The sequence below is a fragment of the Chelonia mydas genome, chromosome 10 (assembly GCF_015237465.2).
Source record: "Chelonia mydas isolate rCheMyd1 chromosome 10, rCheMyd1.pri.v2, whole genome shotgun sequence".
Lineage (NCBI taxonomy): Eukaryota > Metazoa > Chordata > Testudines > Cheloniidae > Chelonia > Chelonia mydas.
The window spans coordinates 7,023,498-7,041,160 of record NC_051250.2 but is presented as its reverse complement, the minus strand read 5'-3'; the positions used below and the strand labels follow the sequence as shown (position 1 = coordinate 7,041,160).

At 49.1% G+C, this 17,663-nt stretch overlaps 3 protein-coding genes across 3 annotated transcripts in view; 2 read left to right on the top strand and 1 right to left on the bottom strand.

Moving 5' to 3' along the window:
- Positions 1-3: 3 nt before the first annotated feature.
- SMCR8 (SMCR8-C9orf72 complex subunit) lies at positions 4-12,153 on the top strand. Its single transcript, XM_037910337.2, has 2 exons — positions 4-3,119; positions 6,620-12,153. The coding sequence occupies exons 1-2, from the start codon at positions 772-774 to the stop codon at positions 7,071-7,073; spliced, it is 2,802 nt and encodes a 933-aa protein (XP_037766265.1). The 5' UTR covers positions 4-771; the 3' UTR covers positions 7,074-12,153.
- The window catches only part of LOC102945634 (chemokine-like receptor 1), a 25,529-nt gene continuing 15,225 nt past the window's right edge, over positions 7,360-17,663 (top strand). Inside the window, exon 1 of the mRNA XM_037910340.2 lies at positions 7,360-7,489. The gene's annotated coding sequence lies outside the window, so the exon portion shown is untranslated. The remainder of the gene's footprint in view (positions 7,490-17,663) is intronic.
- The window catches only part of SHMT1 (serine hydroxymethyltransferase 1), a 15,008-nt gene continuing 9,358 nt past the window's right edge, over positions 12,014-17,663 (bottom strand). The window contains exons 9-12 of the mRNA XM_043524255.1: positions 16,913-17,035; positions 16,190-16,306; positions 13,995-14,105; positions 12,014-13,329 (exon numbers count right to left, since the gene is read on the bottom strand). Of these exons, the coding sequence (XP_043380190.1) occupies positions 13,157-13,329; positions 13,995-14,105; positions 16,190-16,306; positions 16,913-17,035 (524 nt within the window). The 3' untranslated portion in view covers positions 12,014-13,156. The remainder of the gene's footprint in view (positions 13,330-13,994; positions 14,106-16,189; positions 16,307-16,912; positions 17,036-17,663) is intronic.

Below are 17,663 nucleotides of genomic sequence, written 5' to 3'. Positions count from 1 at the left end.
ACCATTTCCGGGTCAGGGGTCACAGCCCGGACGGTCATGTGATCGGAAGATGGCTGCCGGGCCGGGGGGCCTGTGAGGGAAGTGACGGTTCCTGGTTCGAGCGCCAGCCTAGGGGAAGCGGGACGGGGCGGCTCGGCTCGGCTCGGCTGGCGCTAGCGCCTGGCGTGGAGGAGGCCCCGGGCCGGGGGAGCAGCCCGCCCTCCGTGCCTGCAAGGAGAGCCCGAGCTGGCGGGGCAAGAGCCGGCCCCTGCCCGTGTCCGGACTCGGGGAGAGAACCGGCCCTGGGCGGGAGGCCGCCAGCGTGAGCGAGGAGCTGGCTGGGGGGGCCCGCCCCCGGCATCCCGGGGCGTGGGGGACCCGGTCCTTTGGGCTCGTGACTGAGAACCTGGGGTGGGGGGAGAGGCTGAGACTGAGCCCCCAGGACTGCGGGAATTAGGGGTACCTGGAAAACGGCGTGAAGCTGATCTCTAGGGGTGCTGAGTGCGTGGCTGGGGCTGAGGAATAGCTGATCCCGGGGACTGAGAACCAAAAGAGATGGGGAACTAGCTTGCCAGGCACCTTGGATGAGGAGGGCTGACTCCCTCCCCTCCCGCTACACCCCCCAGAGACCTTGAGGTGGGAGGCCCTTAGCCCTGGACAGGGGTTGGGAAAGGAGGCAGTTCCTTCAGTGGCAGAAGGGATCCTTCTCTTGATGGGCTCTGGTTGACCTTTTCATTTTTTGGGTTGGGGGAAGGGTTCCCTTTTCCATGTCCTTTCATTCCACCTATAAATATGATCAGCGCCCCTGATGTGGTGGCTTTTACCAAAGAGGAAGAGTTTGAAGAGGAGGCATACAATGAACCATCCCTGCCCGAGGAGTACTCTGTGCCACTTTTCCCCTTTGCTAACCATGGTGCCAACCCCTGGTCCAAGTTTTCAGGCTCCAAATTCACCAAGGACTTCATTCTCATCTCTGAGTTCTCAGAGCAAGTGGGCCCGCAGCCTTTGTTGACCATCCCGGATGATGCCAAAGTTTCTGGCACTTTTGATCTGAACTATTTTTCCCTCCGGATCATGTCTGTGGATTATCAAGCCTCCTTTGTGGGGCACCCTCCTGGATGCTCCTACCCAAAGCTAAACTTTGTGGAGGATTCCAAAGTGGTGTTGGGAGATTCCAAGGAAGGGGCTTTTGCTTATGTGCACCATTTAACTCTTTATGACCTTGAAGCTCGAGGCTTTGTGAGGCCTTTCTGCATGGCGTACATTTCTACTGACGAGCACAAAATCATGCATCAGTTTCAGGAGCTCTCTACGGAGTTCTCCAAAGCATCAGAGTGCTTAAAGACTGGTAACAGGAAAGCTTTTGCCAATGAACTTGAAAAGAAACTGAAAGACCTTGATTACACCAGGACTGTGCTGCACAATGAAACAGAGATACAGAAGAAAGCCAATGACAAAGGATTTTATACAACCCAAGCCATTGAGAAAGCTAATGAACTGGCAAGTGTTGAAAAGTCCATTATTGAGCATCAAGACCTGTTAAAGCAAATCAGGTCATATCCTTATAGAAAACTGAAGAATTCTGATTTCCATCCATATGAGCCAGAGTGTGAACTGGATCAAGCTAACGCAAGCTTTGATCAAGACTCTACTACCGCTAACCCTGATGAGCCTGGTGAAACACATCTTTATGCACGGATGCCATCTTATACCCCTAAACTCATCAAAGCAAAATCTGCCAAATGTTTTGACAAGAAGCTGAAAACCTTGGAGGAACTCTGTGATGTTTATTTTTTCACCCAAACTCTTGATCAGTTAAATCAAATAGAGAAAACATTTAGAGGTGATGTGTGCTACCTTTTGACAAATCAGATCTGTAAAGAACTTTTAAAGCAGCAAAGTATAACTAACTTTCTTTTTGAAGATAAGTCTGTTTTAGATGAAAAACCAGCTGAAAAACAGTACAGTGGTTGCCAGGGATCTAATCAAGACACTGTCAACACCAAGTGTTTGGAAGAATCTCCAATTCCTAAAGTGTTAATCAGCTTGGAATCTTACAAATCTAGTGTGGAGTCTGTACCTATCAAGATGGAGCAGGAGACTGAAGATTCCCAAGAACCAGGAGTGACTGAACCTATTGGTTTTGACCAGGAGAATTTGGAATACCTTGATGCAGACATTAAAGGGAGTATTAGTAGCGGTGAAAGCATTGAGGTTTTGGGAACAGAAAAGTCTGCTGCTATTCTGACAAAATCTGAGAGCCAGGCAAGTTTGCCTATCCACCCAAGTCCACAAGTGGTCAGGAGCAAGGCAGTCGGCAGAAGGACCATCAGTGAGGACAGCATTGAAGTCCTCAGCTTGTGTCCTTCGGAATCTTTGATCCCTGAAGATTTTAAAGCAAGCTACCCAAGTGCCATTAATGAAGAATCTTATGCAGATGATGAAGGCCGAGGTATTCACGTCAGCCCAAGTTTAAATCCGTCTAACGTTGAAGAGATGGAAGGCAATTCTGAACAGGAGAAATTATTGCCAGTTGATTCTGCCTGTTGTATTGGGAAAGAGTCTCCAAACTTTTTAGAGCCTCTACCTGACCTCGCACATAAACATTTTGATGATGATGGTGTGGTCAGTATTCCACCACAGCCATTTCGGCAGGTGGATCAGGGATTTCATGTGAACTTCACAGACTGTTCTTCACATGATGACGTCTCAGGAGGACTCCTTTCATATGAACTTGATACGCATTACTTAAGCAGTAAAGAGGCCAGTAGAATTAGCCTGGATGACTACTCAGACTCCACAAGCTATGTGAGCAGTGCAGCATCTACGTGTTCTGATAAGGCTCCTTCTCCTGCTCATCCTCTCAGTCACTTTAATGAAAGGCACAAAAAAAAAGCTGGCCAGAATGCCTTGAAGTTCATTAGGCAATATCCCTTTGCTCACCCTGCAATATATTCTCTGCTCAGTGGAAGGACACTAATAGTGCTGGGGGAAGATGAAGCAATGGTAAAGAAACTTGTGACTGCTCTCTCCATCTTTGTTCCTAATTGTGGGGTGTATGCCAAGCCTGTGAAACACTGGGTCACTTCCCCTTTGAATATCATGGATTTTCAGAAGTGGAAGCTGATCGGACTGCAGAGGTAAACTAACAGATCTCCTTCAGACAGTAGATTCATGGGCTGATTAATGTTAAGAGGTCCAAGTGAATAGTTCCTTTTTTGAGACCTCTTACATTAAAAAAGGAAGTATTGAAGGGGAATTGATACTGTAAGCAAACCCTCCCGCCTCTGTAGTCACTTTCATTCGGTGGGGCTTGTTGCTACACATTCTGTTTGTTAGGTGTACATGTGTGTCTGTATAAGGCAGTGGTCCCCAAACTTTTTATGTCACACCCCACCCAGGGGCCGGGAGCAGTGGGGGCCAGGAGCTGAAGCTGGGGCTGGAGCTGGTTGGCACTCCCTCCCCGCCCCGTGTAGGGGCTGGCCCGAACCTGCTGCACCCCCCCAGAATGTTCCTCTGTGCCCCACTATGGTGGCGCACCCCACGGTTTGGGGACCACGGGTGTAAAGGTGGTATTTCCTCCAATACTTTCCTTCCTAGAAATCCTTTTAAGTGTTAAACTTCCAATGTATTCTGTTGGGTGTTAGCTATCAGATTCCTTTGAAAGTCAATGGGAAATCATTCAGCTAAAATACCAAAGACCCCCCCCCCCCCCCCCATCCAGCAAAGCACTCAAGCAAGTGTATTGGTCCAGTGCTTTGCTGGAGCAGGGCCATAATACTTTAAGGTGTCCCTTTGAATTCCTTCTTGTGTTCCCACCAGAGGGGTCGGAACCTCTTGGGTAAAAGTTTGCTTTTCTTCTAGCTGAAGTTTGTTTTAAACCGTCCTCCTTGTCACATGGGCCTTTAGTTTTCCATTAGGTTTTTATTTATAATTGTGCTTTCGATTAAATGAAAGGCTAGAACATCTGACCAACAGCAGTTGTTTGAGTTAGAGGGAAAGTGGCCTGCTTGTATCAGTGTATTAGCAACCTAACCTAGGTTAGGATTAGGTGATGGGGAGAGATGCAGAAGTCCTGTTCTGAGCCCTGTGGTGATGTCTAAGTACAGTGGAATGTGTTTAGGGTGAAACCGCACTGGCATGACAGGCCCAAATTGCTCCATGTGCTGCAAGGTTCAAACGACAGTTTGGCTTATTGGGCAACTTCAGCTGTAGGTGAAGATATTCTGTGGAAAAGCAGCACTGGAAGAGGGTTTCCCTGGGGCTGTAAGATATTTCTAAAATCTGATTATTCGCTTCTTAAAACGTACGGTATTACTTTGTTTGCTACTATATAAAACCAGCTATACAATAGTGCTCTTGCCTGCTGCATTTCCTACCTTTATAGAATGAAGCTGTGTTCTAGAAAGTTTGCACTGTCACTCTTTCCCACAGAGAATATAGATCAAAGTTTATAATGCTAAGAGTTTAGTTACAATAATTTCCACTAGAATAGGCAGTTTTTTAGCATAAAAAAAAAATCAAAAAGCAGAAATCTGCCTGGTGAATTGTTTGTGCTTTTTTTGCTTTACCCAGAAGCTCTGAATTATTAAATCATCTTGAATGGTACATTTATTCAAACATCCAATGTAAGTCAAAATGACAGTTCTTTAACTGTGCTACCAGTTACTACTGTGCTCTGGCTTTTGTGTCTGGGTTGAGATTAGAGTTTGCAGGGATGGCTAGTACCCCTGTTACAGATCAGCAACTCTTTCCTCTGATATGAGGTAGCGGTGCTCCTCTCCTGACAAGGTGACCTTAACCATGCAGAATTGGGAGCACTGGGCAGAGTTGTCTTAGGGTTATGATTATCTCGGTTAAATCACATACACTTGTTAGGTGACTGCTTGTTGTGAATATCCTTTGACTTCGCATCTCAGCGAGAAATGCCCAGACTCTGTAGTGGAACTCTCTTGTCTAAGGATTGTTTACAAAAAGTTTCTCTACAAGTCGAGTTTCATCAATATCAAAGCAACTATCTAGTAAAAATAATTCTGGGGGACAGAGGGTGCTGTTGGAAAGGGGACCCCTAAAGGCTGTTCCTTCACTTCCAGTAGGGAACGGTTGTAGCAGTATTTGCTTCTATTCACCAGCAATTTCTTCTTAGTTCTTGCATGCCCCTGGATAGTAGTGACTTGACTTCCTATCCACCACCTCTCCTGCTCCCCGTAGAATTCGTGTGTTTCCCTGCCAAAAAGCTGCCTGGGGAAGGGGGACTACCACAGGTGCAGGGTTTTTGGGGGGGATTGCCCCCCCTCAACAGAGGCGAGGCATGCAGGGTTATGCCCTCCCACCCCCCTCCCATTTCTGCAAGTGCAGAGCTGCCCAGCTGAAGGAAGGAGGCTACATCTCTGCTCCGCTGACTCTGCAGCTGAATGCTGCCTCCTGGGTCCTAGTGCTAGTTTTGCAATTCTTTTCTGTGCTGGGAGCCTTCCTGTTTTTTGTGCAGCAGTGAGTGCCTGAGGTGGGGGAAATGAGGGAAGGGGGGACCCAAGGGTGGGGGAAAGAGGCAGTGGGAAGGAAGGCGGGGGGGTGGAACAGACAGGGGCAGAGGAATGTAGGAGTGAGGGGAGGGGGATGGAGAAGAAAAGGGAATAGGGGAATCGTGGGTGGGCAGCAGGAGCTCGGCATGCGGTATCCCCTTGGCAGCAGCTGGGGCTTCCCCGTTAAGCAGGCCCATCGAACCCTGAACCTGACAAGCCCTACCACCCTACAGCTGGACCCCTCCGATGAGCCCCACACCCCACTGAGCCCCAAACAGCTGCACCTGGACCGCCACCCCATCAAGCCCCACTCCGCCAGCACCCAGACACCCCCGCTATGCTCCCCCACCAAGCCCCATCTTCCAACACCCAGACCCCCTCGTCGAGCCCCAACCACCTTCACCCGGATCCCCTGCAGAGTCCCAATTGCCCCTGCACCCGGAACACCACAATGAGCCCTTGTGCATCCAGATCTCCCACGGAGCCACCTGCACCCAGACTGCCCCACATAGAAACCTCTCACCCCACACCTGGATCCCCCCCACTAAACCCCTCCACACTTGGATCCTGCTGGGCTGAGCCTGCCCACCCACAACAGGTGTGCCTGGCACAGAGGGGCAGGGCCCCGAGATGTTTCTGGGGCAGGCCCTGCCCTTGCACTTTATCAGGGTCAGGTGCAGCCTCACGGCCATGTCCTTATACTGCGGGAGGTGGGGGCTTCAGGGTGATCTCCCACGTCAGTGCAGCCAGTGGCATGTGCTCCCCACTGCCATGCTGGAGCCACATTTATTTATTGACAAATACAATTTACAGAATTTTAAAATATTGTATGCATCATTTTTTTTTTGGTGCAGAATTTTTAATTTTTTGGCGCAGAATTCCCACAGGAGTATTTCAGTGTAAGCCAAGGTTCACTGTGGACACCTTTAAAGGCTCCTCTACGTTCGATCTCTCCTACCAAATCCGAGTGACAAGTTTCCTCTTAAAGATGATCGTGCTGTAGTTTATGAAACCTTTCAATCTAGTTTGTACAAACATCGTGTCTTTGTATCATCTGTCAGTGTTTCACAGCTTCCCTTGTGTTCCTTAGTATGCTGTATCTCTTTTCTCTTTTGCAGAGTGGTTTCCCCTGCTGGTGTTAATATGCTGCACTCCTTGAGTCGATACAGCCGGTACATCAGCATTCTGGATGCAGACAGTAAGACTCTACGCTGCCCCCTTTATAAAGGAACCCTGGTGCCCATGCTTGCTGATCACCGCACTCAGATCAAACGAGGCAGCACCTACTATATGCATGTCCAAAGTATTCTAACTCAGCTGTGTTCTAAGGCCTTCCTGTATGCCTTCTGCCATCACTTGCACCTTCCCATCAACGAGACAGAAACAGAGGAATCCATTGTGTCTCGCAGGATGAACTTTCTGAAACTTCATCTGGGACTTGTGAATGAAGATGTCAGAGTGGTACAGTACCTAGCAGAGCTGCTGAAATTGCAGTTCATTCAGGAACCTGTCAGGGGTATTAACCCTGTGCTCAGATTTGACTACGTTCCCAGCTTTTTGTACAAAATTTAGTATCATCTGGGCTGCCCTTCTATGGCCTCTGATTTTGATGAAGATCATCTGTGCTTGACTTGGCTATTTACAAATAACTGATATATCGGGAAGAATGCAAAGCAGTCAACATATTTGCAAGCAAGAGTCTGCTGTGTAGAAAACATTGTGTCTGAAGGAACCTGATTTCTGTGTGACTCCCAGCAGCTGAGAACTGGATGTGTTGTACCCCAGCAAAGAAACGAGATCTAAAAATATTGGCCACTCCATCTTTAAATGTTAAAGGGACACTGTCAACTTTTAAAAACCTTACTAAGAACACCATTCCTTTCATGTTCATGACGCAGTGAGGGTGGGAGAAGTCGGCTATCCTTGTGGGGTGACATCTGACGAGTAGTGTCCAGTCCCCTCAGTGCATGGTAACTTGTATATTCAAGGTAAAACTTTGCGTTTTCCTGGCGACATCAGCGTTGCTAGTGCATAGACAGAAGTAAAGTATGAGCCCTGGGGGTTTTGACTGTTTTATATATACAGCAAAATACATTTGCCCAAGTGTGGGGGTGATATTGATCTCTATATATTAAAGCTTCCAAGCATGATGGAGGCTAAAAATTACCTGCCCACATGAAATAATTCACAGTGCCCCTTTGCATTGTCTGTGCTCGTTAATGGTTCATGGAATTGATTGTTGCTGAGCCTATGAGCTAGAGATTGAAGCATATATTCTTCTGTTGACTTCTCAGCTTTGCTGGAAGACGAAAAGGTGTAAGGAGTCCTTCTGTGTCTTCAGACTGCACGGAGGCTCCCCCTTCAGCGTGAATGTAGAGCACTGTGCCTTGTTAATTTGCAGCGTACTCTTTTCTTGATGACCTGGGGATGGGGAAGGAGACCTACAAGTCTTTAAAGCTTGCTAAGACTTTGCAGCACTGCTGTGGTGTAACCTTGAAGGAAATATGCTAGTTGAATAGCAATAAGGGCCCCTGTTGGTTGCTCTCTCAGAGTTTAGAGAACGAATAGTGCAACTCATCTGAAGCTGCACGCAAAGGGAGGGATGGGGACAAGGAGCCTCTTAGGGCAGGCACTCAGGAGAGATCTGGAATGAATGTTTTATCTTTTGTAGTTTTGTGTCGGGGGCTAGATTTGCATTGGATAGGAAAATGAGTGTAGGCGTGGCGGCAGCGAGTGCTGCTGCTGGCTCTGTCTCACCACTCCAAGTTTATTTATTTTTAACGCCATGCCTCTGCAACTTCTCTACTACCTCTCCCATAGCATCCATTGGATCGTTCTGGATGCCGCATGGAGTACTGCATTTCACTGAGCCTATTTGTTGGATATTGAGGACTTTCAAAGCTCCACCCACATTGCAAACTGTGCCAGAACCTTCATATTGCTTTTCTGTTGGGTGCTGAAGGATTCATGCTCTGCTTTCTTCATGCATCCCTTCCATTGCCACCCCTTGGCTAGAGATTACCGCAGTACGTCCAATGCCAGCCCCCCAAGTTCTTTTACGTGAGAGAAAAGTCTTGGTGGAAAAGATCCCCTTGGTTTTATTTCTTTTTAGCACTGTCCTCATCTGATTCGGGGGGAACATAGGTTTTACTAGAGTAGCTGAAGTGTGTGTGTATGTGTGTGTATTTTTAAACCTGTCTAATGTGATTATGTGAGACAGTGCTGAAATTGAATGTATATTTCTCTAATGTACCAGAGGAAGCTGCAATGCAGAGTGTTGGGTTTGTTAGTGTATTTTAGATTCCATTGAAACTTGATGCGATGGCTGCGCTATTATGTAACGTGCATCCCAAACAAAGAGAGGCTCCTTAGAGACATATTGCACTGAATGTTCCTAGCATCCATAGTGCTGTAACGCTGACTCCTCCTCACACACAGAAACGTCTTTGAGACCGCACTGAAGCAGGCCAGGGGGAAGCAATGGGGAGGGACGACTGTTTTAAGTATTAGTATCGCTACTGATGGCTTACAGTGAGACCAGGTCAAACAGGAAATAGTGAGTTACCACAGGCTCACTAAAGTTGGAGGTTACTTGTGATTTTTAGCATGCAGTCAGGAGCCAGTGCAAAGTAGCCTTTTGCTGAAGGGTTGAGCAGTGTATGCATGTGTCACATCAGCTTTACATGTGTCTGCACACCACGCTGAAGAATTGTTTGCACGTTTGAAAAGCGTGTTTAAAGAACTTTTCTTTTTCAGATTCTAAATGTGACTGCCTGTATGCAGCTACTGCATGTGAACTGGGTCTGCTAAGTGAAAGCTATTTTTATGCTTGTATAAAAACACTGTAATGTACTAGGTGACTGAAGCCACTGCTTGTTAAATCAAGGATGTGTCTTAATAACCTTAAGCCTAGACAAGATTCCAAGTAGAAAAAGAACAGCTGGGATCTTAAGTGAATAATGCAGGTAATATGATTGTCGTAACCTCTCTGCCTATTAATTGACCGAATGGAAATATATTCATCTCAAGACCGCATCTTTGTACTGAAAAATAACCTGACGCTAATCGGGAGTGGGGAGGGTAAGACATACTGAAGTCCTGGGAGACTTTTGTCTCTCCCTAGCTGACAGCTCAGAGCAATGGAGCAGGACTGGTGATGGTTGCAGGATACAATATTATGGGACTTTCTAGTTACAGCAGCCTTCATCTGTACTCTGTGTAATCAGACTCCTAAGGTGGTGAATGAAGATTCTCATTTTTCTCTATGTGCAAAACTGCATCGGGGTCTAATGTTCTGCAAGGTGGGGTTAGCAGCAGTTGGGCTTCCACCAATCTCACTCCCCTGAGCTACCTACCGCAATGCAATTCTTAATTTCAGAATCTTCCCCCACTTTGGGGGTGATCCTGGACCATTTGACCGGCCCCTTTTGCTCCTGATTAAGAGAGACCCCTATGCTACACGCAACTTTTATTTGTTTTAACGTTGAGCGAGCAGTGCAGGTAAACACACTTCAGGAAACAGAGGCTGTTCCACTGAAAGTAGCTAGGCACAGCTGGAGTGGATCTTAAACCTGAATTGGTAGATCCTTGTTGCTTGAGATTCCCTTTTTCTTTCATCCACAGTGAGGGGGAAAGCCTACGGAAACCTGAACTGGCTGACAGTGGTTGGAAAGTTGATGCAACTCTTAGAAGTTGCCTCTCTTGATTGAAAGCTTTCAGAGTCTATGGACTTACCGTATTGTAAGAATCCTTGCTTAGGCACTTTAAGACATTACCTGGTCCTTAACCATGTTGCCTCAATACCTTCAGCTATCAGGAACCATTCGTTAATTAGGACCGTAATACTAACGGTCCCCACTGCTGATCCTGACATGCACGTTAGTAACTGGTTTGCGCTGCAAAGGCCAAGGTAAGACACCAGTGCCTGTTGAGATTCAGCCACACTCTTTAGACCGGGCGTGATACCAGACCCTGCTGGCTAGTAGCTGCTGCTGTACATTACTAAATGAGGTCTCTCCCTCTGAAAACCTGCAGACCCAGTGTCGTATTGTGTTTCTGTAAGTGCCACCAGCACGCACCCCACGACACGTTGCATGGCTGGCTGTGGGTCCACTTCCTATTTTTGTGTTGTCTGTGTCAGGGAGACGTGGTTTGTAAGCCCCACATGAGAATTCATCAGAGCAAAGGTCTCCCGTGGCCTTCCATGACTAGCCAGGACAGCAGGTTGCAATTACTGTCCTTTAACTTCCCGTGTTTGGAGATGTTGGCTTGCACTCTTAATTACCCTAGCCTCATGCTTTCAGATACAACAATTAGGATGGTCAGCCATACGGAGGGAGGTGATGTTAATTCTCTACCAGCTCTGTTTCTCCGAGAATAGTGCTCAGATTTACCTTAAGCCAGTAGCAATCATTTCTAAGCAGCTCAAGAGCTGTTTTGCCTTTCAACTAGAAGAGGGAAGCTCTGCCTGTGCTATGGCAATAGTAATAGATCACTTTTTAAGGGGTTGGACATGTGGCTGGGGTTTGAAAGCCTGTAGGACTGACTGAGGACTGTGCATCGCATGATGTTCTCAGTTTTCATTAGGCAGCGGACTCGGTGTGGTCAGAAAGCCTGATTGTGCAAGATACTGAGTGCCCAACTCATGTTCAGACTCAGTGCCCGGGAGGTTTGGGCCCCAAATGGATGGCAGGGAGCTGCTGAACACATGGGGCTGCTGTTGGGTTACAGCAGTTACAAAAGCCAACCGTCCCAGTGAAAAGCTAGAACAAGTGTTAGAACTGGAAATTCAGTGAGCTGCAAAGGAGGCTGGTCCTGAAATAGAGCTCCTGTAGTCCACTGGACCCCGAGTGATTAGTGCTACGTAAGGGCTTACGTTGGCATAGCTTCGTCTCAGGGGTGTGAAAAATTTCTTGGTCGACAGAAGAATTCTTCCGTCGACCTAGCTACTGCCTCTCAGGGAGGTAGATTAGCTACAGCAATGGGAGAACCCCTCTCATTTGAGTAGTGTCTACACTGAATCACTATAGCTTTGCCACTGTAGTGTCTTTAAGTGTAGACGTAGCTTTAGCCAGCCAGCGACAGAGAAAAGACTGGACTGCCAAGACGTTTTAAAGTGAGAGCCTAGAACCTGCTACCATAGCTTGAGAAATCATAAACCTACTACATACTGGTTGCTGAGAGATGCATTTTAACTGGAAGGCAGAAGCACAGGGTATCTGGCCTCTGGGCAGGGTAGGTCAGTAGATGAATGGGGCTGGGCTAAGACCCGCCTTTGAGAGCGGTGAGTAGGCTGTGATGAATTCTCGTCTTATTTTAAAGCACCATATCTTATTACTGCATGTCAAGTTCCTTGTCTGTACCTGGGTACAGAGCACCTGCATCAATAGCTAGACCGAGTGTCACCTGGAAGAAATCCAAGCTGCATATTGTAATGTGTGTAGTGATGTAGGTGTGGCTGCACAAGAGCTTAACCGATGTTAACACCAAATGAATCGTAGGAGAAATGTACTTTTTAAAAAAATTATTTATTTGGGTTCAGATATTTTTGAAATTCAGAAAAAGTTGGTTGTATTTTTTAAAGCTTATTCTTGTCATACATTGTGGTTACATTCTAATCTGACTGTGCTTATTAAAAAATGGTCCTAACGAAGCTTTGGGCTCAGATGTTTGAAAAACTGACCGGACGTGGTCGCTTGAAATAGTGAAAATGTTGATGAATAGGGGAAGTCTGTGGTGTGTGCTTTGGAGTTATAAAAGCACCAGAAATGTGTTTCTTTCAGTAGCTCAGTCTTGCAAAACTACACCTGGACTAGTATGTTTGCCAGTCATGATTGCAATGGGGACTTGCTTGTCAGAGTTTCTCTCCCATGGAGAGGGGGATTGTGGAAGGCTGAATTAGCTATTCTGAAACTAGCAAGACATGTTTTAAGGTAGTAAAGTCTGATGCTTTCCTACTGCGACCTTTAAATACAAAATGTGACTGTATGTTAAGTGGCTCCCATGGGAAATCTGAATATAACAGCTTATGTTGCTGAGACTCTCTTTAAAATACGGCATAGATCCCAGGCTCAGAGCAATGCCTGTTCATGCATTCCATTAATCAGTAGTTTGGAAGTATGCTAGCTATAAGTGGAGCATCTGCAGCCCCCCTTGACACCAGTGGGAGGTGGGGGTGCATCAGCACCTTTTGCAGATCTGTCAGTAATTGGACTTTAGAGCTACCCTGTTTGTCCTCATTACAAGAGCAGCTGATGTATTAAATATCAGGTGCCAATTTCAATCCTTTGAAAAGGGTTAAGTGCTGCACCGTTCACAGTTACTAGAAAAGGACCCCTTTCCTAAAGGGAGGCTTACCAGCCCCTTGGTCGTGCCCACAAGTGTGGGGCAGCGCCCTACAGGGGTAGCCTAGGGGGAGAGGCGGGTAAAAAATTAAACTTTTTTAAAAGCCATCTGCCTTGTGGGAACAAATCACAAAGAGGAGGAGAGAGGAGGTTCACGGAAGTGGGGGCAGGGGGAGTGACATTTCTCTTAGTTCCCTTGGCTTGTCAGATGGCAACAGATGCTTTCCTAGTGGATGTGGATGCACCGCAATCCCAGTTTGCTTCCCCAGAGCTCTCTGGTAGCTCTGGATTGGGTGCAGCTGCTGCCTTGTTTTAAAGGACAGGCAGGCCAGGGAGTGGGAAGGCAGCAGCAAAGGTCTCCACCTCCTCTTTCAGAGACTTGAGACCCGCCTGGTACTTCCCATCGCTCACCAGCCTCTCCTTGAATTCCTTCAGCGTCGCTTTGGGGCTCATGTCGTTCTGAATCTTCAGCGTCAGCTCTATCCCTGTGTGGACGATTGGTTAATGCCGCCAGAGGGCGGCTCAGGCTGACAAACGTTCCCTCCCTGTAGCCCATGGAACGCAAACCCGTTAGCTCTCCAGCCCCTGCCACTGGAGGGGAGATTGGGTCTGAATGCATGGCGCAGGCTGTATCCTGCTCCCATAAAGCTGTGCCAGCCCTGCTGCCGTGCACCATGCTGGTGGGCTGAAGACGCCTTCTTCTAGCAAATGCAACTGGGAGGAGTCAGGAGGACGCTGGGCCTAGCCTGCATGGGATCTGCTGCTCTCAGCAGAAGTGTGGTTGTTCCCACCACGGGGTGACGCCCAGAGAGCAGGCCTGAGTGCATCACAGCAGCTGCCATTAGTGCCAGGTTACTACAGGCCCAAAGGGGAGTCTGTGGCACCAACCGTTTGGAAAGCTCCTTGGAGTTGGAAACTGGGCAAGTTAGATTAGGAGTGGACACAGCACAGGGACTGGCCCAGGATCCTTCAGTTCAGTAGAGCCACACTGAAATCTAGGGTTCACCCAGGGCGTGGTCCAACTCCCAGTGTAATCAGCAGAGTCCCAAGAGGAGCTGGCTTAGGCCTCTACAGCAGAAACCTTTGCTCTGGAACCTGCTGGAGCCACAGCTCCCCCTTGCTCAGCCAAGCGCAGCAGCCTCAGCCTTACCTTTGTGGATGAAATGAGCTACTTTTTGGAAGTCCTCTTCCCGGAATCCCCGGGAGGTCAAAGCTGGTGTCCCAAGCCTCAGGCCGCTTGGGCGCAAGGCACTCTTGTCACCTGTGTCAAAAGGACTCGGTCAGGAGAACCATGCTCCCACAAGCACTACTGGAAGGAGCAAGCTTAGTCCCATGACCAGTGGTCTTGGCTGGAGTTATTTCGGGGGGAGTGGCAGGAGGGTGGGATCCTTCATCTTAGAGCTCTCTCTAGCTTGGTTTGGGGTTTTCTACATGCCCCTCTCTGCCCAGCTCTCATAAGGAGGCTGCATGGCGAAACAGGAAAGCCACTGGCCTCTAGGTTTACAGCCCCAAGACTTGGCCGTGACCTTGCCAATCGCCTGGAAGCAACAGTGAAGAGGTACATTTAACTGTCGTTGGGTTGGTGGGAACAGCAAGCCAGGTCCTGATCAGCCAGTGCCAATTCCCTTTCAGCCCCAGCATGAACCAGAGCTTAAGAAGGAAAGGAAGAGCAGCCCCCATGCTCCCCACTGGAAACGTCTCCAGCCAGCAAGGCCGTGAGGTGAGTCTCCCCGCTGCATTCTAAGACTCGCTGTCAGTGGCTTGGGGGCTGGGAGAGAAGCCTGCCCCTGTTTCCAGCCTACAAAGCTCCTGCACCTACAGGCTTCCCCCAAGCCCACTGGTTTGACGCACTGATCAGACATGGAGAGAGCAGGAGCACCTGTTAAACAGTACATGGTTATGTAGTCCCTTTCATACAGGCAGCTCCAGCATGGAAATGCAGCCACTTCAGGGGTGGAGTGTAGCGCAATGCAGTGGAGGGCAGAGGGGTAATTGGGGTGAGGGCAGCAGGCAAACAAGTACTCTAATATGGGATTGTCTGCAGAGGAGCTAGGCATGTGCTGGTTTAATGGGCCCCCCCCCGGCACATGCACCAGAGAACTTAGAGTAAAGCCTAAACTACCCCTGCCGGGTGTGGAACTTGAGGGGCCGGGTGTTTCCAAGATCAGGAGGCAGAGAAGAAGAGTTGAATTGAGCTCCCTGAACTGGTCCTGGGCGTGGAACTGCGGCACGGTCTGCGGCCACAGACCAAACGCATCAGCGTGAAGCTGGTTCATCCAGAAATTAAGGCTGCGATTCTGTCATGGAGATTGTGGAAAGTCACGGATTCCAGGACTTTCCACGACGTCCGCAGCTGCAACGGGCGGCCCCAGGGATGGCCTGAGCAGCAGCCGGTACAGCTGTCCTCAGGGACGGCCTGAGCAGCCATGGTCCAGGGGCAGCCAGGGCAGCAACCGCAGGGAATGCCCAAGCATGTCCTGGGGGCAGCCCGGAGGGTTGTCGGGAGAGCAGTCCCTAGGTGACTTGGAGCAACGGGCCAGCAGAGGCAGTCAGCCCCCATCACTAGAGCAGGGGCCACCCAGAACAGCAGGGCCCCAGGAGCAGAGGTTTAGTCATCATGGGTATTTATAGTAAAAGTCACTGGCTGTGAATGTTTTTTACCAGTGACCTGTCCATGACTTTTACTAAAAATACCCAGGACTGAATCTTAGCTTTACAAACAATACTTCAGAGTAAATCTACCCGAAGTGCTTACCAGAGAACAAGCTCACAAGTGAGAGCCCCAAGGGCACAGGGAGGTGAGGAAAGGAAAGACCTAGTCATGCTGAAGAAACATTCCCTGGTGCTGTCCTTGGTGGATCTCCAGCCTTCAGCAGAACACACAGAGAACAGAGCCACCGACCCCTTTTCAGTCCTTATGCTGTAGGAAACCTTCTTGCCTGCCTCAGACCTTCCTCCTCTTGGGATCTTACCCCAGAGCAGAGATCTGGCCCCGCCACCAAGGGCAGATTTCTCAAGTGAGAGGAGGTTTGTCTGGCTTGACCCCTACCTCTTCCTTCAATGAAGTCTCTTCCCCTCACTGATTGAAACAGTTCTAAGTGTGGCCACTCGGGGGCCAAACACAGCTTGCCAAGCCAGCAACACTCAATTGTCAGTCAAGACGCTCAGATCTGCAGCCCTAAAGATAAGGCTCCTAAATCTGTCTTTTGGCACCTAGCAAAGTGGCCCCGTTTCCCCAGGGATCCTGAGCAACCCCAGCTCTCTGGGTGCTGCCCTGAAGCAGGCTGCAACCTGTGTGAAACTGCAAACTTGGCTAAGCAGTCAGTTGAGAGAGGACCTCCTCACCAGGACAGGTGTTCTTGTTACAGGCGATGGAACAGACTTCCAGCACCCGCTCAGCCCTCCCGCCATCCGTCCCTCTGTTGCGCAGGTCCACGAGGATCAAGTGGTTGTCAGACCCACCTGAGAAAGGAATACAAGGACGTGAAATGGACACAATCTAGTGCGTTGGAAGTTAAGGCGCTGAGGCTGGGATATTGGAAGTTAAGCGCTTAGGCTCAGTCCTACTCCCACTGACCATTGCCGATATAACCACAATGCAGCCCGGGACTGCGGGGAGCAAGAGTTGGGCCACAGGGTGGTGGAGCAGCCTGCCATGGGGCAGGTAAGTGCTCCAGCACAGGGAGGGCTAGGAGAACAGGAACTATCCGGAGTCTAAAGGAAACAGGCCTAGTAGCTAATGTGTCCCTCTTATTGGCTTGAGGTTTGCTGCTGTGTCTGTGGCTCGGGCCTCAACAACGTATTAGACGCCTGTATCATTTCTGTGCGCCAAGCTCTGCACTCAAACTCTCCCCAGACGGGTGGCTGGAGGAAGATCTCTCTGCACTTGTATCCTAAAAGGCTATGTTATAACAGAGCTCCGGCCCTTTCTATAACCATCCCAATCCAGCCTGAGCCGGAGTCAGCAGGAGTCTGTGGCCTTCACTAGGGTTGGGATCGGGCCCTAGGCAACAGAAACGGCCTCATTTTCAGGAGGAAATGCAGTGGATGCCTAGTAGTTGTCCTTACCAGTGACGATATGGTAGCCCAGTGCCGCCATAGTGGCAGACAGTGCCTGGCAGTTTGCGACAACCTGCCGTTGATAGGCTTTGAATTCCGGGGTCATGGCTTGCTTCAAAGTGACAGCGATTCCTGGGCAGAAAGGAAAAGCGTTACGTCTCTATGCTAGCATCAAGAAGCCAGGCTGCTCCGTGCCTGGGCTCAGCAGTGACCTGGAGCATTGACAACGAAACCCTGGCCTGGAAAGCTGAGGAACGATCCTTCCCAAGCCAGGCCTAGAATAACGGCTAGGAGGCTTTAAAGACACAGCAATGCAATGTCCCAGAGCCGTTCTTCGCCACACAAAGCGCCTATTGGCCGTCAGTGCTGCACAGTCCACGTTTACGCTAGCTGTGTCTTACGAGGAGTTCTAGGGAGAGGCACAAGGGCTTGTGAACCCCACGGTGGAATTTAATTCCATTATACAGCTGCCAAAATCTCACTAGCTGATGCCCAGTGGTCTGATGGGTCAGAGTCACGGGCCCACTGCCGGGGGATGTTTCTACAGTGGGATTTCAGATTTCTCCAGCGCAGTGGCCAGAGGGTTCGAATGTGTGGTATCTTTCCCCCACCTCAGCACTGAATACCAAGACGTGGATCTGGACTCTCCCAGTTGGAGGAAAATCACCTGCTGCCTATTTCTATCAATAGGGAGAGGAATGTGGGAATCCACAGAGAGAAAGCTGCTCTTGCTAATTAACAGGAGGGGTTCGGCCAGGGG